Source organism: Anomaloglossus baeobatrachus, chromosome 8 (genome assembly GCF_048569485.1).
Source record: "Anomaloglossus baeobatrachus isolate aAnoBae1 chromosome 8, aAnoBae1.hap1, whole genome shotgun sequence".
NCBI lineage: Eukaryota > Metazoa > Chordata > Amphibia > Anura > Aromobatidae > Anomaloglossus > Anomaloglossus baeobatrachus.
Genome location: NC_134360.1, coordinates 226,592,187 through 226,618,875, shown reverse-complemented (window position 1 = coordinate 226,618,875; position 26,689 = coordinate 226,592,187). Strand labels below are relative to the sequence as shown.

The window sequence follows — 26,689 nt, the reverse complement described above, 5'->3', positions numbered from 1 at the left end:
TGGTCAGTATGTGTAATAGGGTTTTCAAACATGGTGTAAAGTGAAACTGACTCAGTTGTCCTTGGCAACCAATCAAATTCCACCTTTCATTTTCCAAAAAGTCTATGAAGAATGACAGGTGGAATCTGATTGGTTGCTAAGGGCAACTGAATCAGTTTCACTTTACACCATGTTTGATAATCCTATCACACATACTGTCCACCTACTTTTGGACCACCCTGTATATATATATTTATTTATATATAAAGTTTGGTATCTCAATGATCATGTTGACTTGGAGACATTTTTACATTAATCAACATAAAGACAAAATCCAAAAAACAGTGGCGAAATTGAACATTTCTTCTCCGCAGTTGCAATTTTTGTTTTTTTTATTTTCACTACATTATACGGTAAAGTGAATGGTATCATTCAAGATTACAACTTGTTCCACATAAAGAAAGTGCTCATACATGTGTGTGCGCAAAAAAATAAAAGCATAAAGGTGTGGCTCTTGGAAAAATGGCAAGAAAACGTAAAAACAAAAATTGGTTTGGTCCTAAAGGGGTTAACAATACGCCATGTAGATAATAAGGAAAAGGCTTGTATTCGAGCTTCTGTACCGGACAGCCGGCCCATGCAGTGGATTTGTGGCCCTTGGAGAAAGGTGACCCGCAGCGGATTGCTTCTATCCCCTTTTATCCTGCCCTAAAAATAATATTGAAGGGTTAAATAATACTATGACTGATATTAATATAAGTATGTGTAGCAATCCCAGTGACACATTTATAAGACCCCGATCTAAATATTATATAAATACATTATTCATCTCCCGTTGCTGCCGCGGAAGGAAACAATAAAAGAACCTAGCAGGAAGATTCCGCTGATCGACAGCAACATCGAGATACATTATTGCAGGCGGCTGTAATTTATAACCTTCACTGTGCAATGTCCTCGGCGTGAATGGAGCTCAGCCATAAAAATGAATGGCCCTCTCTCTCGGCTGAGGAGTGGTAGCAGCGAGAGCCGCCATGTTAAATTAAGGGCGCCAGAGATTGCCTCAGGTGAGCAGAAAAATCTCCGTAATTTTCCTCCTCATTTTTCACGGTCGTCTCTTCTTACCGGATGGATTTTAGTGCTGGATCGTGGGGAGTTTTTGTGCATTTTGAGCGTCTTGTCGTTAGATCTTGATCATTATTCTACCCGGCGCAGACCTTCAGCCGTACGACCCGAGGCCGCAGACTCATCTGTGCTCAGCACACACATTAATACCATTAAAGACATTGATTTTGTATTATTTCTATTTAAACTTTCTTTTTATAAAGGATAAACATTGCAATGCTTTAGATTTTAGCTCCAAAAACCAGAGGATACAAAATACAAAAGAAAAGCCAAGTCCTGATAGAGGCGCAGCTGGCGGCCCAGTGCCAAAGCTGGAACCAACGGTTCACCAGTTACCATGTGCTATACTGGTTATAAACATTGTAACCTCGAGTCATCAGCTCGCACTAGAATTCGGGCCTAAAGCTATTACTAATGTTGCAATTTTTTATTTTTGCATAACTCGTAGCGGTGTAAAAATTTTGCAAATTTTGAAATTTTTGCATCTTGTAAAGTGAGTGAAGCTTCACGAGTTATAGATACATTGGTAAGAACATGAGGCTCATAACACATTTTCTTTTCTTTCTGATCGCAGTTGATGTCTCCCGGATCCAGTAACAGCAGCGGTTCCCTTTCCCCGTCGGCGTCATCCGATTACCTGGTTGGCCGTGGTGGTCCTGGTCGTAGCCATGTTGCGGCTCTTCGTACTCGCTTTGAGTTAGAGTATGCCTTAAATTCCAGAGCTTACTCCGGCTGGCCTCAGAGGTGAGTGGACTACGATACCTGACGAGCTTTACAGCACATCATACCCCATCATTGGAGGCAACGGTGACACTAGGGTCATATTAAAGGAGCAAATTGCAATAAGTCAATTACTTTTAGGTTTTGTAGACCACAAGATGTAAACTTAACCTCTGCAACGATTGAATGCTTTTGAGTATCATTACACTACATGGGATGGAATGAAGCAGCACTATAGAATGTATGACTGCTGCAAGTTCTTACCCACTGCGCTCCATGTGGTCAGGAGTGGTACTATGCAATGTATGAATGCTGCACGATCTTACCCACAGCGCTCCATGTGGTCAGGAGTGGTACTATAGAATGTATGAATGCTGCACGTTATTACCCACAGCGCTCCATGTGGTCAGGAGTGGTACTATAGAATATATGAATGATGCACGATCTTACTACACACAGCACTCCATGTGGTCAGGAGTGGTACTATAGAATGTATGAATGCTGCACGTTATTACCCACAGCGCTCCATGTGGTCAGGAGTGGTACTATAGAATATATGAATGATGCACGATCTTACTACACACAGCACTCCATGTGGTCAGGAGTGGTACTATAGAATGTATGAATGCTGCACGTTATTACCCACAGCGCTCCGTGTGGTCAGGACTTGTGATATTATAGAATGTATGAATAATGCATGTTCTTACCCACAGCGCTCCATGTGGTCAGGACTTGTGATATTATAGAATGTATGAATGATGCATGTTCTTACCCACAGCGCTCCATGTGGTCAGGACTTGTGATATTATAGAATGTATGAATGATGCACGATCTTACCCACAGCGCTCCATGTGGTCAGGAGTGGTACTATACAATGTATGAATGCTGCACCTTGTTACCCACAGCGCTCCATGTGGTCAGGAGTGGTACTGCAAGTAAATAAAAATAACGGAGACCCTGAAAGTGAACGAAAAAAGTGACAGATTTCTTAAATGTTACTTCGCAGCTGGATGCGCACTACAAGTCTGTATGTCTTACATAAATGTATGTGCCGGGATTATTTAATAGATGATTTTATTTTATTTTTTAATTAATACTATTTTGCAACAGTCAAGATCAAACAACCAGAGAGAAATGAAAGGCTGCAGTGTATGCGGAGGATGCGCAGGGTTATGTGGAGGTAACGTCTCGGGGGTCACTCAATTTTCGATGAATAATCCCGTTAATAATTCCTACCTGCGGTGTTTTGGTATTCATATAATATCAATTATTCACGTTGTACTTTCTGTTGCTTCTGTTTATTCTCACCACATAATTAAAAATGAAATTCCCCAGACGATTCCTGTTTTCATGTCTAAAAAAACACAAAAACAAAAAAATCCCTTTTTATACCAGAACAGAGCGGGCTGACACCGGGATGATTACTATACTAATTTATCAACCCATCGCGTGACAGCACAACAAGGATTCTCATTCCTCGCCGTCTGCGTCTCTCCATATTTCTCTTTGTCTAGACGCTTAATCACTATGTCATTTTATGTTTGTTTGTGTCACTGCATTCACATTTTTTTTTCTCCCAATTCTCAGCTTTTATGATTTTATTTCTATTTTTAATTGGATTTAATTTAGCTTAAGTACATGAGGCTACGATATACCTCTAATAAGGCAGTCCATGCACAGAGGAGGGTAACCAGCACCTAAAGAGGGCTGAAAGAGAACCTGGAACTAGATCGAAAGTGTACACTTTTTGCTGTTATTATATTCCTGCTGTTCCCCTAAGTTTTCCATTTTTTATTTCAAATAAATCCGCCATATGGTTCCAGAGATATGGCCTGTAATATTTAGTGCTAATTGTATGGCCTTTGATAAGGTGGAGCAGCCTAAAGACACACCCCTGAGGATCCTGTGAGCTCCACTCCCCTGAAATATCCACAAAAATCAGCACTAAATAAGGCCCCTATCTATGTAGTCATATAGTGGCATGGAGGTAAGTACATGGGGCTATAACATACCCCTAATAAGGCAGTCCATACTCAGAGAAGGGTAAACAGCACTGAAAAACAGCTGAAAGAGAGCCTGGGATTAGATCAAAGGTGTATAGTTTTTGCTTTTATTATATTCCTGCTGTTGCCCTGAGTTTTCAGTTTGTTGTTTTACATAAATCCACCATATGGTTCCAGAGCTATGGCCTGCAATAAGGCAGAGCAGCCTAAAGACACTCCCCTGAGGATATTGTGAGCCACTCCCCTTTGAAATATCCATAAATTTCAGCAGTAAATAAAAAGGCCCATATCTATGTAATCATATGTTTGCATGGATGTAAGTACATGGGGCTCTGACATTACCCTCCTCTGAGCATGCCTTAATAGGGATAACAGCAGCTAAAGAGGTCTGAAAGAGAACCTGAGACCATATCAAAACTGTCCAGCTTTTGCTCCTATTAAATTTCTGCTGCTAATTTTGAGTTTTCCAATTTTTATTTTACATAAATCCGCCATATGGTGCCAGAGATATGGCCTGTAATATTTATTGCTTACTTTTACGGCCTTTAATAAGACGGAGCAGCCTAAAGACACACCTCTGAGGATCCTATGAGCCACACCCCTTTGAAATATCCATAAATATCAGCGCTAAATAAAAAGGCCTATATCTATGTAATCATATGGTGCCAAGGCTGTAAGTACATGGGGTTATGACATACCCCTAATAAGGCAGTCACTACTCAGAGGAAGGAAAACTGCACCTAAAGAGGGATGAAGAGACCCTGGGACCAGATTGTGTTTATAGTTTTTGCTCCTACTGTATTCCTACTGCTCACTTGAGTTTTCCTTTTGTTATTTTACATAAATACGCCATGTGGGTTCCAGAGATATGACCTGCAATAAGGTGGAGCAGTCAAAAGACACGCCCCTGAGGATCATGTGAGCCACACCCCTTAGAAATATCCATAAATATCAGCACTATATAAAAAGGCCCATATCTCTGTAATCATATAGTGGCATGGATGTAAGTACATAGGACTATGACTTACCCTTAATAAGGCAGTCAGTACGCAGAGGAGGGAAAACAGCACCTAAAAAGAGCTGAAAGAAATCATTGGACCAGATCAAAAGTGTTCAGTTTTTGCTTTTATTATATTCCTGCTGCTTCCATGATTTTTCTATCTTTTTTTTTATTTTTTTTATTTTTACATCCATCCACCATATGAGTGCAGACATATTGCCTGTAATAGTTAGTGCTAATTTTTATGGCCTTTAATAAGGCAACAGAGCCTAGAAACACGCCCCTGAGGATCCTGTAAAATACACCCCCTTGAAAAATCCATAAAAAATGAACATTAAATAAAAAGGCCCATTTCTCTGGAATCGTATGGTGGATTTATATAAAAAAAAAACAAAAAAAATAACAGAATACTTAGGGGAGCAGCGGGTATAAAATAAGAGCAAAACTATCCCTTTCTGATCTGGTGACTGGACCTCTTTAAATTTAGCCTGTCAGTACATTTTTAGATATGAAAATACAATGTTTAATAAAGATTACTTATAGTGACTGTGAGATGGGGAACAGAAATGGGCAAATCCATTAGTCCTCATTTTGTCGCCATGCATACGTTTGTGTATACCAGTTATCCTCTTACTAAATATTTGGCTGTAGTGTTGGACAGGACCGCTTCTACCCCTATCAAAAATGTATGTTTATTTTAGTACTAACCTTTGTTGGGCATGTTGCCCATTTTTTTTTCCATTTAGTGTAATTGTTGTATTATTTGATTGCATTTACAGCGAGTGAAATAATTATTGAATGAACATGTCACCTATATCTTAAGTAAATATACTTATAAAGCTGCTATTGACCTGAATTTCTCACCAGATGTCGGTAACAAGCCATCCAATCTGCATAGGCAAAGAAGTCAAACCACAGATGTCTATAAATTACGTTATGTGTAAAAATGAGAAACGGCACAGGAAAAAGTTTTGAACACATGAAAAAATAGAGGTGAATAAAGCCATGGAAAGTCCTGACCCCAGTTGAAATCTATCAATAATTAGAAAAGAATCCTACCACTTAGTGAAAAATAATTCAGCTGGTTCAACTGATAGCCTATAAAAAGGGGTCTTATTGCCAAGGTTCCACACAAGAAACCTCTTGTGATGGGTAAAACCAGTGAGCTGTCTCAAGACCTTCACAACCTTATTGTCACGGTACATACAGATGGCATTGGTTACACAAGAATTTCTAAACTACTGTAGAGTCCAGTGAGCACTGTTGGGGCCATAATCCGGAAGTGGAAAGAACATCATTTCCTCATAAACTGGCCATGACCAGGTGCTCCTCGCAAGATTTCAGACAGAACAGTGAAAAGAATTATCAGAAGAGTTGTTCGAGAGCCAGGAACCACCTGTGGAGCTACAGAAAGTCCTGGAATCAGCAGGTACAATTGTTTCACAGAAAGCAATAAGTAATACACTCCTCCTCTATGGCCTGTATGCACACTCTTGTATGCACAGTCATCACACAAGACTCCATTGCGGTACAAAAAGCAGGTTTAAGGGGGTTTAATGTTTGCTCAACAACATTTAGGGGTACTTTGCACACTGCGACATCGCTAGCCGATGCTAGCGATGCCGAGCGCGATAGTACCCGCCGCCATCGCACATGCGATATCTTGTGATAGCTGCCGTAGCGAACATTATCGCTACGGCAGCTTCACATGGACTTACCTGCCCTGCGACGTCGCTCTGGCCGGCGACCCACCTCCTTCCCAAGGGGGCGGGTCATGCGGCGTCACAGCGACGTCACACGGCAGGCGGCCAATAGAAGCGGATGGGCGGAGATGAGCGGGACGTACACATCCCGCCCACCTCCTTCCTTGCGCATTGCCGGTGGAGGCAGGTAAGGAGATGTTCCTCGCTCCTGCGGCTTCACACACAGCGATGTGTGCTGCCGCAGGAACGAGGAACAACATCGTAACATTGGTCATCCCGAAATTATGGAAATGACCGACGCTACACAGATCGCCGATTTACGACGCTTTTGCGATCGTAAATCGGCGCATCTAGGCTTTACACGTTGCGACATCGTTACTGGCGCCGGATGTGCGTCACTTTCGAATTGACCCTGAAGATATCGCAGTAGCGATGTCGCAACGTGCAAAGTACCCCTTAGTCTCATCACCAACCTGCCATACAAGAAACATTTCATGATGGGTAAAACCAGTGATCTGTCTCAAGATCTCTGCAACCTTATTGATGGAAAACATTCTGATGGCATTGGTTACAGAAGAACATAATTTGACAATTAACCGGCTACGACCAGGTGCATACCACAACATGTCACATAAAGGATTGAAAAGAATTATCAGAAGAGTTGTCCAAGAATTAAGGACGACATGTGAAGACCTACAGAAAGACCTGGAATCGGCAGATACAATAAGTAATACACTTTTCCTCAATGACCTGTATGCACTCCCTTTCCCTGGCCTGTATGCACTCTCATCACACAAGACTCAGCAAAAAGCAGGTTCAAGAGCGTTTAAAGTTTCCTCAACAACATTTAGATACGTGAAGAATATAGTCTGGTCAAATGACACTAAAATTGAACTCTTTGGAGGCCATAATACACACTGTTTGGAGGCCAAAAGGCAAAACACCCCAGAAGCCCCAACAGTGAAGTGTGGAGGTGGGAACATCATGGTGTGGGGCTGTTTTTCAGAAGATGGCACTGGCAAATTTCATGTAACTGGAGAAAGGATGAATGGTCAATTGTACCGAGACATTCTAGATAGAAATCTGCTGCCATCTACCAGGATGATCAAGATGAAATGAGGAAGGACATTTCAGCAACACAATGATCCCAAACACACAGCCAAGAAAACTCTCAACTGGTTTCAGAGAAAGAAAATAAATCTGCTAGACTAGCCGAGCCGATCAACTGAGCTGAATCCAATAGAAAATGTATGGAAGGAACTAAAGCTCAGAGTGCATAGAAGGTGGTGGCACCTGGATGATTTGAAGAGTGTTTGTGTGGAAGAATGGGACAAAATACACCTGAGCAATGCAGGTGACTAGTGTCTCCATACAGGAGGCGTCTGGAGCTTCATCATTAACAAAGGATTTTGTACAAAGTATTAAATAAATTTTATGAATCGTGTTCAATACTTTTTCCCTGTGTTACAGTTAGGTCCAGAAATCTTTGGACAGTGACACAATTTTCGCGAGTTGGGCTCTGCATGCCACCACATTGGATTTGAAATGAAACCTCTACAACAGAATTCAAGTGCAGATTGTAACGTTTAATTTGAAGGTTTGAACAAAAATATCTGATAGAAATTGTAGGAATTGTCACATTTCTTTACAAACACTCCACATTTTAGGAGGTCAAAAGTAATTGGACAAATAAACCAAACCCAAACAAAATATTTTTATTTTCAATATTTTGTTGCAAATCCTTTGGAGGCAATCACTGCCTTAAGTCTGGAACCCATGGACATCACCAAACGCTGGGTTTCCTCCTTCTTAATGCTTTGCCAGGCCTTTACAGCCGCAGCCTTCAGGTCTTGCTTGTTTGTGGGTCTTTCCGTCTTAAGTCTGGATTTGAGCAAGTGAAATGCATGCTCAATTGGGTTAAGATCTGGTGATTGACTTGGCCATTGCAGAATGTTCCACTTTTTTGCACTCATGAACTCCTGGGTAGCTTTGGCTGTATGCTTGGGGTCATTGTCCATCTGTACTATGAAGCGCCGTCCGATCAACTTTGCGGCATTTGGCTGAATCTGGGCTGAAAGTATATCCCGGTACACTTCAGAATTCATCCGGCTACTCTTGTCTGCTGTTATGTCATCAATAAACACAAGTGACCCAGTGCCATTGAAAGCCATGCATGCCCATGCCATCACGTTGCCTCCACCATGTTTTACAGAGGATGTGGTATGCCTTGGATCATGTGCCGTTCCCTTTCTTCTCCAAACTTTTTTCTTCCCATCATTCTGGTACAGGTTGATCTTGGTCTCATCTGTCCATAGAATACTTTTCCAGAACTGAGCTGGCTTCATGAGGTGTTTTTCAGCAAATTTAACTCTGGCCTGTCTATTTTTGGAATTGATGAATGGTTTGCATCTAGATGTGAACCCTTTGTATTTACTTTCATGGAGTCTTCTCTTTACTGTTGACTTAGAGACAGATACACCTACTTCACTGAGAGTGTTCTGGACTTCAGTTGATGTTGTGAACGGGTTCTTCTTCACCAAAGAAAGTATGCGGCGATCATCCACCACTGTTGTCATTCGTGGACGCCCAGGCCTTTTTGAGTTCCCAAGCTCACCAGTCAATTCCTTTTTTCTCAGAATGTACCCGACTGTTGATTTTGCTACTCCAAGCATGTCTGCTATCTCTCTGATGGATTTTTTTCTTTTTTTTTCAGCCTCAGGATGTTCTGCTTCACCTCAATTGAGAGTTCCTTAGACCGCATGTTGTCTGGTCACAGCAACAGCTTCCAAATGCAAAACCACACACCTGTAATCAACCCCAGACCTTTTAACTACTTCATTGATTACAGGTTAACAAGGGAGACGCCTTCAGAGTTAATTGCAACCCTTACAGTCCCTTGTCCAATTACTTTTGGTCCCTTGAAAAAGAGGAGGCTATGCATTACAGAGCTATGATTCCTAAACCCTTTCTCCAATTTGGATGTGAAAACTCTCATATTGCAGCTGGGAGTGTGCACTTTCAGCCCATATTATATATATAATTGTATTTCTGAACATGTTTTTGTAAACCGCTAAAATAACAAAACTTGTGTCACTGTCCAAATATTTCTGGACCTAACTGTATTTCTCATTATTATACATAACTTAATTTATGGACATCTGTGATTTTATTTTTTTGCCTGTGTGGATTGCATGGGCTGTTACCGACATCTGGTGTGAATTTATTGGCAATAGCAACCTTACAAATATATTTACTTAGAATATTTGTGACGTGTCCAAAGTTGGAAAATAAATAAAACCACTTCACAAACTTCATCCAAAACATTTTGTGAATTTGTCAATTTAGGCAAAGTGCACAAAGTTTATAAACGACCCAAAACTTTTTTTTTATTTTTAAGGCGTGAGAATCGGTTAGGAAGTTTCCAGATAATTGGAATGGATTCTCCGCTATAGAAAATAAAGAAGAATCAGAAGAAGCTCCGTGGATCTAATTGTATTATTACATGAAGCAGACACTTGACAATACGTTACCTGGGCTTAGAAAGAAGCAGAATAGACACATTAGCATAGTAATAGGAGGCAAGAAAGGACCGGAGATAGCCGGAGGAGTGTTCCCGCGCCTTTCATCAACGTCTTTTGCACCTTTCATATTATAAATACCGTCCGTAATTTATTGAAACGCTCGGTATTTCTGCCCTGGTTATTCAGCCCCCCCCCGCCCACTTATGTCCGCCTCCCGACCCCCTGACTCCCACCCGTCACTGAGCTCTGATCTCTCTACAGATGATTAAAGGGGAACTCTACTCTTCAGCATCAAGGGAATATTATGTTAGGTTCAATCCAAACAGAGTTTTTGGAGGAGTTTTTTTGGTGAGCAGATCCTCTCCGAAATCCTGAACAAAAATACCCCCTTCCTCATCATTTCTATGGGAATTCCACTTTGCTGATTATAGGAGGATTTTTTTTCAGCTTTGTTGTTTTTGTTTTTCTCTGAAATGGTTTAGAAATAAATAAGTGCATGTTGCTCCTTTGAAGCATATCTCGAAAGAAACTTCTCCAAACTAAGTAAAAAAATGGGAAAAAAAAGCTTCAAAAAAATTAATTCCAAAACTCTTTGAAACCTCTTCATAAAAAAAAACCTACTCCGAAATGTCAGCCCCTCAAAAAAGTGTTTTTTGTGTTTTAAAACTTGTGTTTTTTGGTACACCTCAAAAAACTGTGTGAATATGGCCTTATTCCAAGTAATCCTGACTGCAAAGCAAGGGGGGTATTACTCGTAAAAATGACTTTGGGAGTAGGAGCCAGTGATCCTGGGGGAGACATAGTTTATATTTATTTTAGTTTGTCTCACCATAATAGATGAGGAAAATTGCAAAGTGCTTGTAAAGTCAATCATTTCCCCAGAATGGAGGGATTTTTAATTCTGCAGTTTATAGCTCATGGTCAAAGTTACCGGCGACCTCTGAATTCTGTCAGTGGTGGACGGATTCCTAGGCAAGGGGTGCAGATTACTGGCCAGATCCTGGATCACCTGCACCCTCCGATGCTACAGAGGCAAAACTGTCTGCCTGCGGCATAGGAGGGTGCACAGTTTGGGCCGTCCACTCAACCATGCGGCTCTTCCATACTGTCAAACATCAGAAGCACAGCAAGCAGGAAACAGGAAGGCAGAGGAGCGGTGCGCTCCTGAAGAATGATCTGGGGAATAATAATAATATTTATTATTAAATAAATAATAATAGGCTCACAATTTAATTTCCCTATCAGTATGTCTTTGGAGTGTTGGAGGAAACCGGAGAACCCAGAGGAAACCCACACAAATACGAGGAGAACATACAAACTCCTTGCAGATGGTGTCCTTGGTGGGATTTGAACCCAGGACCCCAGCGCTGCAAGACTGCAGTGCTAACCACTGAGCCACCGTGCCACCCATATGAGGAATGAGCCTTTACTGGCGTAGCCCTATGACTAAAGTTCACCTCTGCACAATGAACCCAAACCATATACCAGTCCGGTGCTTGTAAAATGAAAAAACTGAAGGCACTTCCTAACAGACTTGTGTGAATAAGTGCAAACGCAATATGAAATATCCCCTAACAAACAGCTCCACTCTGAGACGCTAAGGTATGCAAACATTAAATATAGGAATTTGGACATACTAAGAAAATACAGTTAAAAATTGAGAAGGGTAGTTTTATTTGAGCCCAGCAGTCAGCGTCAAGGCGTATTCCTACCTAATGCCTATACCTGGGCTGAAAAAGCCAACAACTTTAAGGGAGGGCAGGAACCTACTTATAGAAAATTAAAAATCACCTTAAGCTAGTTGGAAAGAGTGCTCAGTCAGAAGGCATGACCCTATAATCTAAAATGGGAAAACTGACAGCACCTCCTAAGTCAGGAATCCCTGGATCCCATTTCAGGGAAACAGAACTTATTCATCTTGCTTGGATGTAACCCCTTAAGGATACAGCTATTATTTTTTTTTTTTTTTTTAAATTATTTTGTTCCTAGTTCCATACCAGTTTTTTTTTTATGGAATATTTTTTAGTTACTTTTAATATATATTTTTGTGGGGGGGAAAAGGGTGAACTTAAAACAGCAACAATGTATCTTTTAATATTTTATCATAATAGTATTATTATTATTATTATTATTGCTTATAATTGTTATTTCACAGCGCCCACCATGAAAAAAAAACAACTTTATTCCTCGGGTCAGTACGATTTATAGTGAAATCAAATTACCGTAATTTATTTTTCATGTTTGGCTACTTTTGCACAAAAAAAGTAATTCTGGCTTTGCTACAACCCCAAATATAACATCATTTAACCCATGAAAAGTAACAGACATGGCGATACATACTTTATTTTTTCCATAATAAAGCAATGGCATAAGAGACAACATGTCATGATTTGAGGGACAGGACAGGGTGAGGTGTTTATACACAAAGCTCTTACAGCTTTGTTCACATGTTGCTGTTTTCTTATGTTTTGTTGCTTTTTTTCTGAGCAGATTTGTCACAAAATGTGAAGGATTTCCCATTCCCAGCAAAATGAATGAGAATCCTGACGCCTCGGGCACATGTTACTTATTTTCTCCATCGCCTCAATTTTCAATCTGCAGAATGTTGATTCTTTCAGCGTTTTTGCTGCAGATTTCACCCATTCTAATGAGTGGGGGAAAATGTGTCAAAACAGATGTATTTGTTACTGGGTTTTTCCTGCCAACACATCAGCACTTGCAGCCAATATTCTGGAGATTTTTCTGCAGAAATTGCGCACAAACCCGATCTCTGCTCAACCAATTACATTATGTTTCCACCAAACATAAATGCTGATTTTCCAGGTGGACAATCAGTGGCACGAACAGTTGAATGTGATTTCACGACAACTACCATGCTCTATGCGTTTAAAGATGCCAAAGAACTGTGCTGTTGGGTTTTTTTCCCGTCCATATGAAACCAGAAGAAACAAAATTGCATTTTAAGTACAGAATTCCAGTCCTTTTAGGCCATGTTCGCACGTAAAGGCTGAAATTTCTGCAGTGATTTCACAGCAAATGTGCGCTTCAAATTGCTGCAGAAACACTGCGTAATAGATGCAGTGTGTCTGCAGAATAGATGCCGATTTCATGCGCTATGGATGCTGCCTCTCCCATAGACAAAGTGGGAGCAGATCCAAAGCGCACAAGTTAATTGACATGCTGTATTTTTGAATGTACGGATTTGGGTCAAAATTTTAGCATCCAAATTGCTGCGTTCAAAAAAGCATCGTGCACACGTATCATGCACAATCTACATAGATTGTTCTGGGGACGCAGAACGCATGCATTTACGCAGCAATCCTAGACGCAGCGTAAATGCATGATATTACGCAACGTGCGCACGAGCCCTTACACTGACTATTTGCAGAATTTTCGCAAAAGTTTTGTTGGGAGCAAATCTACTTTAAAACCACCATAGAAAAAAAAAAAGAAAGAAAACGCTTCCTATTAATTCCTATGGGAAATCCACTTTGGAATTTTTTGAGCGTTTTTTCCACTTAAAAATTTTTGAAAACATCTTCTGGGGAAAAGCAAAGTATGTTACTTCTTTAATGAGAATCCTTATAGAAACTGCTCCAAACCAGGCGCTGCCTAAGAGTGGCTTTACACACTGCGATGTCGTTCTGGTCACGGAATTTGTGACGCACATCCGGCCGCGTTAGCGATGTCGTTGCGTGTGACACCTATGAGCGATTTTGAATCATCGCAAAAATGTTCAAAATTGATAATCGGTGACATGCCCCCCTAATCTCGATGATCGTTGCTGCTGCAGGTAACAATGTAGTTCGTCGTTCCTGCGGCGGCACACATAGCTACGTGTGACACCACAGGAACGAGGAACCTCACCTTACCTGCGGCCGCCGGCAATGAGGAAGGAAGGAGGTGGGCGGGATGTTACGTCCCGCTCATCTCCGCCCCTCCGCTTCTATTGGGCGGCAGTTCAGTGACGCTGCTATGACGTCGCTGTGGCGCTGAACGAACCGCCCACTCAGAAAGGAGGCGGTTCGCCGGTCACAGCGACGTCGCAGAGCAGGTAAGTGCGTGTGACGCTGCCGTAGCGATAATGTTCGCTACGGCAGCGATCACCACATATCGGCCGTACGACGGGGTCGGGTGCTATCGCGCTCGACATCGCCAGCAAATGCTAGCGATGTCGCAGCGTGTAAAGCAGCCCTAATAAACAAGGCTACACAAAAAAAAATACTTCAATTAAAAAAAACCTTCCTAAAAATAGGAGCATTTCTTGGAAACGTTTTTGGTTGAAAACTTTTTGTACACCTCTGTGAAAATAGCCAAAAAGAAACTAATAGAAAATAAGCAGCTGCATCAAATAAATGCAACAAAATGTAGATTCCATATTCGGTGTGTGGTGCCCCTGAGGCTTCAGTCGCCACAGGGTACTTCATCTCTTTTAAGGTACAGTACTCATCCCGGGTAAGGAGAGGTTAATCGCTGGTGTTTCCTACATTCACACACCAAACATGGTTAGGTGCTTTCCCATCGGGTGGATGGCCTGGGGTAGATAGGGGGGGTGGCCATCACGAAGCATGGGACTTTCCCGGTCACTGGGACAACCACCTGGTGGGCGGGCACCACTTGGGGAAAAGGGAAGGAGCATCTTCACACTTGGTCAGTTAACACCCGGAACAGCTTTGGGTGAGACACACACTGGGACCTCGGTCCAATCTTCTTTTACCTCACACTTCTGGGAGCGCCATAGGACTCGCGGCTTGGAGCAGGTTGCTCGGCCCGGGTTCTCTACACCTACACGGGATGGCAGTGTCTGTGGTGAGTGCAGTAAACACCCGTAGCCCATTCCACATTCCACCTACACCGGAATTAGATGGACCTCAACCAGAAAGGACTCACAGTGAGAACACTGGTGGTGACCTCGAATTGCTCGGGATTGGCTGGGGACAATTGCGGCAGTGACCGTCATCTTCTGGGTAAGACCAGGACTGTAAGTAAAGACACCATTAACCCGCAGAGACTGTGTCCGCCTGTCCTTGCCGGCGCCCCGCACTTTGGCGCCCGCCATCGCAACTCCCCTCATCATCCTCCCAGGGGCCCGTTCCACCTGTGGGGAGCAGAAACACCTTAGCTGCTATTACCATCCGCCCCGGAGGACAGCGACAGCAGCGGCGGCTAATCCCTGGCCGCATACCGCAGGTGGCATCACGAAACCAACCTCCACCATTATCATCCCCCCTTCTTTATTGTACACCTCGGAGTCAGGAAGCCGGGTAGCCCACCCGTGACATCCCCCTGACCTGACATCCCCGGCCTGGCGACGAGTAAAGTTAACCCCTTGACCCGTGGGTGCTACAGGTGCAACACATCAGAAAAAAATTCAGCTGAAAAAAATAGCAGCGTTTTCACACTCCCAATCGTCTCGTTTCCCGGCCTTCTTCTTTCATTCCTGAGAGCACGTCTCGTCCCTTACAATGGAAATATTACATCTATTTGAAAGGATATGAAATTTTCATTACACAGAAAATTAGGCAGAAAATGAGGCAGAATGATTCCGCTTCTTCCCATTACACATAAACAATCTCTATAAATTTGTCTCGTATTATTTCAAATTATCCAACTTATTAAAGTTTCCTGAGAAATGTCACTTTTGCGGTAAAGGGGGTCTTCCATTTTTTTTTTATGATTTCATTTATTTGTGTCTGGATTTGGAAGTCTTATTCCTTTTAACCCTTTAATGATGTGAGCTGTTTTGCACTTCAGGACTCTGCTCTGTTTTCTCAAATACTCCTAATGTGGAAACGTCACCATCAAGGCATTAATTATGGGATGTAAAGTCATCACGGCCAAACTTCAGTGTTTTTCCTTCTTTTCATCCTACATTTCTATGGTTACTGACGCATAATTCTAAACATTCCGTAAGTTGTTACATTTTATTGACCAATCTTCTGTACAGACTGAATATTCCAGCGCTGACCCTGGTTTCTCCAGACTCTTCCCTTCACCCGGCAGCTGGATATCGGCTCCTGATCCTGACTGATGACCTGTTCTGGTCTCATCGGGGCTTGGAAATTATCACAAATTTGGAGATATTTCGCATTTTGGTTATTGACCACAGGTTCTCAATGGGATTGAGACCTGAGGAGTTTCCTGGCCCAGGACTCAAAATGTGAATGTTTTGTTCTTTGAGCCACTTAGTTTTCACTTTTGCCTTGTGACCTGGTCTCAATCATAGGGAGAAAGCATCATCACCACATTGTCCTGGATGATGGGACAAGTTGTTCTTGGAGGAGGTTTAGATCCCATTCATTATTCATGGCTGTGGTCTTACATATAATTGTGAGTGACCCCCTCCATGGATGAGAACCCCCCACACATTGTGAGTGACCCCCTCCATGGATGAGAAGCCTCCACACATTGTGAGTGACCCCCTCCATGGATGAGAAGCCTCCACACATTGTGGGTGACCCCCTCCATGGATGAGAAGCCTCCACACATTGTGAGTGACCCCCTCCATGGATGAGAAGCCTCCACACATTGTGAGTGACCCCCTCCATGGATGAGAAGCCCCCACACATTGTGAGTGACCCCCTCCATGGATGAGAAGCCTCCACACATTGTGAGTGAGCCCCTCCATGGATGTGAAGCCCCCACATATTGTGAGTGACCCCCTCCATGGATGAGAAGCCCCCACACATTGTGAGTGACCTCTACATGGATCAGAAGCCTCCACATATTGTGAGTAACCCCCTCCATGGATAAGAAGCCCCCATATATTGTGAGTGAGCCCCTCCATGAATGAGAAGCCCTCACATATTGTGAGTGAGCTCCTCTATGGATGAGAAGCCCCCACACATTGTGAATGACCCCTCCATGGATGAGAAGCCCCCACACATTGTGAGTGACCTCTACATGGATCAGAAGCCTCCACATATTGTGAGTGACCCCCTCCAAGGATAAGAAGCCCCCATATATTGTGAATGACCCCTCCATGGATGAGAAGCCCCCACACATTGTGAATGACCCCTCCATGGATGAGAAGCCCCCACACATTGTGAGTGAGCTTCTCCATGAATGAGAAACCCTCACATATTGTGACTGAGCCCCTCCAATGAATGAGAAGCCCTCACATATTGTGACTGAGCCCCTCCAATGAATGAGAAGCCCTCACATATTGTGACTGAGCCCCTCCAATGAATGACAAGCCCTCACATATTGTGAGTGAGCTCCTCTATGGATGAGAAGCCCTCACATATTGTGAGTGAGCCCCTCCATGGATGAAAAGCCCCCACACATTGTGAGTGAGCCCCTCCAATGAATGAGAAGCCCTCACATATTGTGAGTGACCTCCTCCATGGATGAGAAGCCCTCACATATTGTGAGTGACCTCCTCCATGGATGAGAAGCCCTCACATATTGTGAGTGAGCCCCTCCATGAATGAGAAGCCCTCACATATTGTGAGTGAGCTCCTCTATGGATGAGAAGCCCCCACACATTGTGAATGACCCCTCCATGGATGACAAGCCCCCACATATTGTGAGTGACCTCCTCCATGGATGAGAAGCCCTCACATATTGTGAGTGAGCTCCTCTATGGATGAGACGCCCCAACAAATGAGTGGTCTCAGGAGGCTTTTCTTCTCTGGACAATCCTTTCTCCTGATGTCCCAAACAGCCTGAAGGGTCTTCATCAGAAAAATGTTTTTATTTTTTCAATAATTTTTAAATTTATTTTCACCACTTAAATAATATTACATACGGTAAGTTTGGTATTTCCATTATTGTACTGACTGGATAATCCTGATCCCAGGTCATTTCTATTATATACTCAATGGCGTTAAAACAAAACTCAAAAAACGATGGCGGAATTGCCAGGTTTTTCACTATCTCACTTCACTTGGAATTGTTTTATCCAATTTTCCGATCCATTTTATGGTAAAATGAATGTCATCATACAAAACTAAAACTCGGCCTGCAAAAAAAAATAAGCCCTCGTGTGGTGATTTCTGTGGAAGAAATAATTTATGGCTCTTAGAAGAATGGGAGGAAAATAAATAAAAAATGTTAACAGGTCGGTAAATTTTTTGCTAATATTGACCTTTTATGGGTTCAGATTTGCTTTTCTGCTGTTTGTTCTCCCTCCTGAATTAGTGCCTGGAGGGGACCAACTTCATTTATAGAGTGGACCCCAACCTATCCGGTATTTTGGTAAATTCCTGAGTAATGAGTGGTAATAGCGGTGCGGAGGCGGCTCTCGCACGCTCTGATCACTAGGGGGGTGATAATTGCGGTGCAGAGGCGGCTCCGGCACGCTCTGAGCACTCGTGGGGTGATAATGGCGGTGCAGAGGCGGCATCGGCACGCTCTGAGCACTCGGGGCATAATAATGGCGGTGCAGAGGCGGCTCCGGCACGCTCTGAGCACTCGGGGGGTGATAATGGTGGTGCGGAGGCGGCTCCAGCATACTCTGAGCACTTAAGGGGGTGATAATGGCGGTGCAGAGGCAGCTCCGGCACGCTCTGAACACTCGGGGGGTGATAATGGCGGTGTGGAGACGGCTCCGGCTCGTTCTGAACACTCGGGGGGTGATAATGGCGGTGTGGAGACGGCTCCGGCACGCTCTGAACACTCGGGGGGTGATAATGGCGGTGTGGAGACGGCTCCGGCTCGTTCTGAGCACTCGGGGGTAATAATGGCGGTGCAGAGGCGGCTCAGTCATGCTCTGAGCACTCGGGGGTGATAATAGCAGTGCAGACACGGCTTCAGCATGCTCTGAGCACTCGGGGGACGATTTTGGCGGTGCAGAGGCAGCTTCTGGCACGTTTTGAGCAGTTGGGGGTGATCATAACGGTGTAGAGGCGGCTCCGGCACGCTTTGAGCACTCGGGGGGTGATAATAGTGGTGCAGAGGCAGCTCTGGCACGCTCTGAGCACTCGGGGGGTGATAATGGCGGTGCAGAGGTGGCTTTGTCAGCTCTGAGCACTCGGGGGGTGATAATGGCGGTGCAGAGGCGGCTCCGGCACGCTCTGAGCACTCGGGGGTTTCTTCCTCTGCTTCATTTTGCTCTTCCCCACCAGGTTGGAGTGATTTACATTTAGTCAGTGGAAATTAATGAATCTTTAATCTTGTGGAGCAGGAGGAGAGCGGCTACACAGCGAGCAATGTATGAGCCTGAGCAGGAGAGATAACTGCGCCGCGCACCTCAGCCACTTAATAATATACATCGCCGGGTTGATTACTTCATAAACTGAGACCATTAGACTTATTTTATTTTATAGAGCGAAGGCAACAAAGGCATTACTCTGCCGGACAAAGAAAAATCTGTGCTGTATATTCAGCGCACGAAAACATCAATAATGACCAAGAGATGTGTCCGGAAATGTACGGAAACCAATAAAACTAAGACTTTTGGAATATATGATACAAGTAATTAAAGTGGTAGGACAGCTGCACCGCTCGTCTCCGCAGTAGGACGGCCGCACCGCTCCTCTACGCAGTAGGACGGCCGCACCGCTCGTCTCCGCAGTAGGACGGCCGCACCTCTCCTCTCCGCAGTAGGACGGCCGCACCTCTCCTCTCCGCAGTAGGACGGCCGCACCTCTCCTCTCCGCAGTAGGACGGCCGCACCGCTCCTCTCCGCAGTAGGACGGCCGCACCTCTCCTCTCCGCAGTAGGACGGCCGCACCGCTCCTCTCCGCAGTAGGACGGCCGCACCGCTCCTCTCCGCAGTAGGACAGCCGCCCCGCTAGTCTCTGCAGTAGGACAGCCGCCCCGCTAGTCTCCGCAGTAGGACAGCCGCACCGCTCGTCTCCGCAGTAGGACAGCCGCACCGCTCGTCTCCGCAGTAGGACAGCCGCACCGCTCGTCTTCACAGTAGGACGGCCGCACCGCTCGTCTCCGCAGTGGGGTAGCCGCACCGCTCGTCTCCGCAGTAGGACGGCCGCACCGCTCGTCTCCGCAGTAGGACAGCCGCCCCGCTCGTCTCCGCAGTGGGGTAGCCGCACCGCTAGTCTCCGCAGTAGGACAGCCGCACCGCTCGTCTCCGCAGTAGGACAGCCGCACCGCTCGTCTCCGCAGTAGGACAGCCGCACCGCTCGTCTTCACAGTAGGACGGCCGCACCGCTCGTCTCCGCAGTGGGGTAGCCGCACCGCTCGTCTCCGCAGTAGGACGGCCGCACCGCTCGTCTCCGCGGTAGGATGGGCCGGACTGGTTCCTATAACCTCCATGTTCCTCCTGCATTCAGCATCGCTCGGCAGCAGTGCATTGTTTTATCATTTCTCCGCCATTATTTCTATTCCCGGGGATTATGGCTTCGCATCCCGCTGTAAATATTAATGTGCCGTCTCAGCCGCCGAGCACGGAGATACTTTGTATAATTTTATTATAACATCAAGCAATTTCCCAACTGGCAGATGTGTCATTTTGGATTCTGGCAAAGTGGCATGTCAGTGGCAGATTGTGCTGTAGATTATTATCAGCCGCCCATGGTATCCAGCCAGGCCGACATGCCCAGAAGAGGGATAGAGACATTCCGAAAACCGACGCTGGAATTTATCAACATTTACCCAATGATTATTGAAATAAATGATTGTTTATCACAACGGACTGTGATCGTGCCAGAATGCTGAAGAGTGCCACGGCGCCCGGCACAAGTGCTCTCCACTTCACATATTTATCACATACTTGTCAGTACTTTATCATATATGGATGTAATGATACCGAGTAATCTCCTCTTCCCCGATAAAATGACACCTATTTTGTAGAGATCTGATATGGCAGTGGTGAGAAATCAAGCTGGAAATGCACTGGGGTCTGTTAGTATACTGGGGTGTATTAGCGCACTGGGGCGTATAAGTATACTGGCGTGTATTAGCATACTGGGACATGTTAGTGCACTGGGGTGTGTTAGTATGCTAGGGCGTGTTAGTATACTGGGGCATGGTTAGTGCACTGGGGCGTGGTTAGTGCACTGGGGTGTGTTAGTATGCTAGGGCGTGTTAGTATACTGGGGCGTGGTTAGTGCACTGGGGCGTGGTTAGTGCACTTGGTGCCTCTCACTTCCCTTAAATGTGCCTGGAGTTGTGTGACATTCATCATCTGGTTCCGCAGAACATTGTTCACAATGAAGCCGTCATCAGTGTGGGATGTGGGCAGAGGACGTCCACTTCTCTGCCTTTCTGTGACTCTCCCAGTCTCCCTGTGTCTGTGTACAACCTGCTGGTGACACTCTATGCTCAGTGGCCACTTCTCTGCCTTTCTGTGACTTTTCCAGTCTCTCTGTGTCTCTGTACAACCTGCTGGTGACACTCGCTGACGCTCTAAGCTCAAAGGCCACTTCCATCTGAGAACCTCCTGCCTGAAGCCTCACAAATGGCGCGGTGCTGCTGATCAGTTGTTAGGTATCGTCTTGGTCTCATGATGTCAAAATGTGAACAGTCCGATGAGGAGGACGGTTTAATACCAATTGTAATGGAACATCAAAATTTATTGGGTGATTCATGCATCAAACACCTGTTGTGAATTTTGCCATTAGGCTCCTTGTTAGAGAAGAGAAAATTGTGCAAAAAGTCCTAAAACATTAAACAGTTGGACATGAGCATCCAAAAGTGGAGAGAAGGTCACATTAAGGTTAGAGGGCATTTTAGGATCATCCAGAAATGTCATCCTAACGCCAAATATCCCAAACTTTTTGTGAGTAATTTATATAAATGTAAGAAGAGAGATCGTGTTAATGGTGCATCATTGGGAGACGTAGAGTGGAGATGAGCTACCTGCCCGGTCTTGGGGGTAATGCTCTGCAGGCTAGCCTCCCAGAACAGACCATGAACAGTAATGGCGTCTTGCAGTCCTCTCCGGCCAGTAATATGCCGCGGGTCTGTGCTGAATCGCTATTGTGCTGTTACATTCTGAAAACTTATGTTGATTATTCCGTCTTTTTTATTAAAATCTGCAATGAGCATTAGGACGGTAAAACCATGACTAATGCCGCTATATACCGGAGCTCCGCAAGGTTAATGTCTGCATTATCAGGAAAGGCTGCCGCGAGAAACGCAATATTCACAACAGCTTTATGGAGCACTTAAAGTCAGTAGCCCTCGGTATCTGTCCAAACAAAAAGATCCAAGCGTGGTCTCCTGCAGCGTGGTCTCCTGGAGCGTGGTCTGCTGGAGCGTGGTCTGCTGGAGCGTCCAGAAGGAGACGCCGTCCCTCACATCCCCAAAAACAACAACTCTCATTTATGGCACTTTCTTTTTTCTTTCTTTTGACGTTGTGGAAACATTTCGTTTGCAAAAGTATCAAGAGCTGTGAAGCAAAAGTGTCCCCGGAGGAGCGATCGGCATTAACATAGCGGAACTGTAAATGTGAAAATGCTAATTCCTAGCAGAACGCAAACAATGGCATCGCTCCTCAGTAATTGGGGGGATACAGTGTATAACCAGCAGTACAGGCAGCCAGCGTGCCCGTGCCAGGTCTTTGCTGAACACCAGCTGGACCCTAAAGTGTTAACCCCTCCAACCAAAAAAGGAGCACCAGCCCCAAGGCAAGTATGAGGAGACACCGCTGGCAAACGCTGCACAGTAAAACCAACCGGACGAGCTCCAGAATTCTACATTCAATTTAAAGATTGGAAGGAGTTGCCCCTATCCCACTCCTCAGACCCCAAGGATGGGGCTCCGAATCCTGAGGATGGCAAAGAGTGACGAGACCCATCTAAAATTGAGAGAATGTGCAATTGCTCAACCCAACCATAGACTCCATTATCCTGCTGGTCCTTATAAACCTCATTATCCTACTGGTCACTATAGACCCCATTATCCTACTGGTTGCTATAGATCGCATTATCCTGATGACCCCTATAGACCCCATTATCCTGCTGATCCCCATAGACCCCATTATCCTGCTGGTCCTTATAGACCTCATTATCCTGCTGGTCGCTATTGACCCTATTATCCTGCTGATCCTCATAGACCCCTTTATCCTGCTGGTCCTTATAGACCTCTTTATCCTGCTGGTCCTTATAGACCTCTTTATCCTGCTGGTCCTTATAGACCTCTTTATCCTGCTGGTCCTTATAGACCTCTTTATCCTGCTGATCCCCATAGACCCCTTTATCCTGCTGGTCCTTATAGACCTCTTTATCCTGCTGGTTGCTATAAACACCATTATCCTGCAGGACTTCATAGACCTCATTATCCTGCTGTTACCTAAATCCCCATTATCCTGTTGGTCGTTATAGACCCATTTATGCTGTTTGACCCTATAGACCCCATTATCCTGTTGTTTGCTATAGACCCCTTTATCCTGCTTAACCCTATAGACCCCTTTATCCTGCTGGTCCCTGTAGACTCCATTATCCTGCAGGATCCCATAGACCCCATTATCCTGCTGGTCCCTATAGACCCCATTATCCTGCGAGTTCATATAGACCCTATTATCCTGCTGGTCCCTATAGACCTCGTTATCCTGCAGATCCCTAAAGACCCCATTATGCTGCTCATCCTCATAAACCTTTCCAACCTAGAAAAGCCACATTTTGGCACCAGTTCTTCTGCCATTTATTACTCGTTTCTTACGATGGTCACTGCTTTCCCAAGGTATTATTGTATATAACTGGCATACAGGGGGCTGTGCTGGGGACCCTCGGTATTGAGTTGGTAAGAATTCGCGTCCATCTCCCTGTACGCCCGACTCATGTACGATCTCATCCGCTGTTCCCCAGTGGTCGGGGTGCAGGGTTATATTTTCTGGCCTCTCGCTTACGACTCGACACCTCAGCAGGGACTGAGAACCTTTCTGTTTCCCTCTACAGTATATATTTGGTTATTGTGCTTTTTTTTTTTGCTGCTGGCAGAACTGTAACATTGTTGCCACAATTTTGGAAAATCGCAGGAAGATAATGCGTATTTGTCACAATGAAAAACATAGATGTGAACAGACGAAATCTGTCTCCTTTTCTGCTGCTTCGCTACAATGTATCAGATTGTATAAAATGTCTTTATAAGGCTACGTTCACACATCAGTTTTTTTCCATCAGGCACAATCCGGAAAAAAACGGCGCCGGATCCGTTTTATCCCCATTGATTTGTATTAGCGCCAGATTGTGCCTGATGGCCTTACGTTGCATCCAGCTTTTGACGGATCCGGCATAATTACTCAATGCGTCGACTGGATGGAACATCTCATTGAACGTTTTTTGTCTCTGATATCTCTGATCTCGGATACGGCGCGATACGGCGTGATTTACAATGGAAGCCTATGGACGCCGGATCCGCCGCGATGCGGCAAAAGACTGATGTGGCTTTTTTTAAACTGAGTATGCTCCAATTTTTTGAAAAAAAACGGATCCAGCAAAAAAAAATGGATGAAACGGATGCAAAAAACTGGATGCGCTGGATCCATTTTTTGACTGATCAGGTATACCGGATCCATCAAAAAAAAAGGATCAGGCGCATCCGTTTTTGCATATTCTGTGTCGGATCAGTTGCATCAGGCATACGCTGGATTGTGCCTGATGCCAAAAAACTGATGTGTGAACGTAGCCTAAGACAGAATAAATGGAAGACTGCAAAGAATTGTAACAAACCCACAGCTGTGAGATACGGTAGATGTATACAGATTGTCAGCAGCTGGACGTATACACATCACTGGCTGCTATCAGTCATTTGGAAAGCGCTGATATATCCGAGTACAAGTTATTTTAAAGTTTCAGAATTTTCCATATGCAAAAATAACAAGAATCCCCCTTTTAAATGTAAATATCTCCATCCAAGAGAGCAGCACTCACCTTCCATGTGCCGGAGAATTACATTGTTTTCCTAAGAATGGCCGATCACTGACTGATCTGTACGGATAGGACCAGACCGGAGCGAGCAGCCTGCGGGACACGACGTGTGGATGCTCCCCCCTAACTTTATATTCCCGACTGAAGTTCTGCTATTTGAGAGGGGAAGGAAGAATCAAGATTAAGGTTCGTCTTACCTGGAAAAAGCAGATAAACCGTCTAGAAGACGAGAGCGACACTTGTGCACGGCGAGGCCGCCCTCCCTCCGGCCGTAAGGAGTCTGCGAGGAACCTGATAGCGGAGCAGCCCATCAAATATTTATAGGAGAGGGACAAAGGCTACACGTGTCCGGGCGCTGCTGCATAGCTAAACAGGCGCTACGTGGAAATGCAACATATACAATCGATACTGGACAATAACAGGCTCCTTGTTACATTAATTTCCAGGAAAGATGAGTGAAACCGGGGAGTGCACAGAAAACGGAGAGTCTGCACGGCTTATACAGGGGGTGCAGGGGATACAATCGCACTTATCCTGTGGGGCCCAAAAAGTCCCTTTGACCCATATAAAAAGACCAATACTGTTAGGCTATGTTCATATCTCCTGTAATTATTTCCGTTTTTGCATCTGTTTGGAAAATGCAAAAACGGATGCATTGATGATGTATCCATTAACGTATCGGTTTAAAAAAGTGATCTTTTTGGAAAATCCGGTAATAGATCCATTATTAGACCTCAGTTGAATCCATTACAAATGGATCATTCCAGGACATGTGAACACAGCCTTAATGGCCAATGATTTTTGGGGACCCTGCTGGAGATTTTGCATCGGGCCCCATGGTATTGAAGTTACGCCACTGGGCATACGAATCTTAAAAGGAGGGTGTCCGGTTAAAAGACACGATCACCTATCCATGGAAGAGGTGATAACTTGTAAATCGTTAGTTCTCCGGCCATGGGGACCCGAACCATCAGCAAATGGGGCACTTTTATTCCTGACAGTGCACATTCTTGCCCGCCGCTCCATTCATTTTCTATAGGACCGAGCTCCGCTTATTCCAGCAGTTTCCATAGAGAATTGATAGAGCAGCGGTCAATCAGTTGCTTCATTCTAAAGTGCCCCCTTCTGCCGATTGCTGCTGGTCCCAGAGGATTCCCACCAATCAATAAGTTATCACCTACCCTGTAGATAATGTATTTTCACCAGACCACCCCTTTAAGCTCCAATACGTATTAGAGGAAAGTCGGCCCAGGTCAGCATTTTGGCCAGATCCAGATCACCGTCTGTGTAGAGTGGCCCCCTACCTCTCCTGACAGGTGATAAGAGGAGAGATGCCCAATCCTTTAATTCTCCCAGGAGGAACCTAACAGCAGCCAACTCCACTCATACATGTGTAAGGGAGCTGGACAGCAGAAGATGCACTTAAGTTGACATTTCACTGTGTCTGCAGGAAAACAACTTAACAGCTAAGTCTGTGTTTCCTTGAGGAAAAAGTTTGAAAGAGAAGCCAGGTTAGGTGACAGGTGTGGCACAGTTGTTAAAGGGGTGGTTCACCCATATTTTTTGTCTAGTTCGATATTATATTGAGAAACAATGTTTCTCTCAAGTACCTTGTGTTGTCAATAGTGACTGTGAGAGGCGCTATTGCAGACCGCTGTTCCCCGTCCAGTGACGTCACCGTAAAATGCTGCACACGTCACATCCGTGCAGCCGGCTACATTCTTCCAGACTCTGAGCTGTGAGCGGTGTTTCACTGCTGTCACAGCCCATCTGCTCCCCCCTCCCTCCTCCCTCACAGCACAGCACGTCTCCTGCTCCCCCTCCCTTCTGCCTCCTCGCAGAACGCTGCAAGCAAGGGACGCGCTGT

The 26,689-nt window shown here is 44.8% G+C and overlaps 1 protein-coding gene across 3 annotated transcripts in view; it reads left to right on the top strand.

Annotated features, from left to right (window-relative positions):
- Positions 1-26,689, top strand: part of TNNI3K (TNNI3 interacting kinase) — a 215,997-nt gene that overhangs the window by 180,841 nt on the left and 8,467 nt on the right. For all 3 annotated transcript variants that reach the window (XM_075320308.1, XM_075320306.1, XM_075320305.1), the window contains one exon: positions 1,676-1,845. In XM_075320308.1, the coding sequence (XP_075176423.1) occupies positions 1,676-1,845 (170 nt within the window). The remainder of the gene's footprint in view (positions 1-1,675; positions 1,846-26,689) is intronic.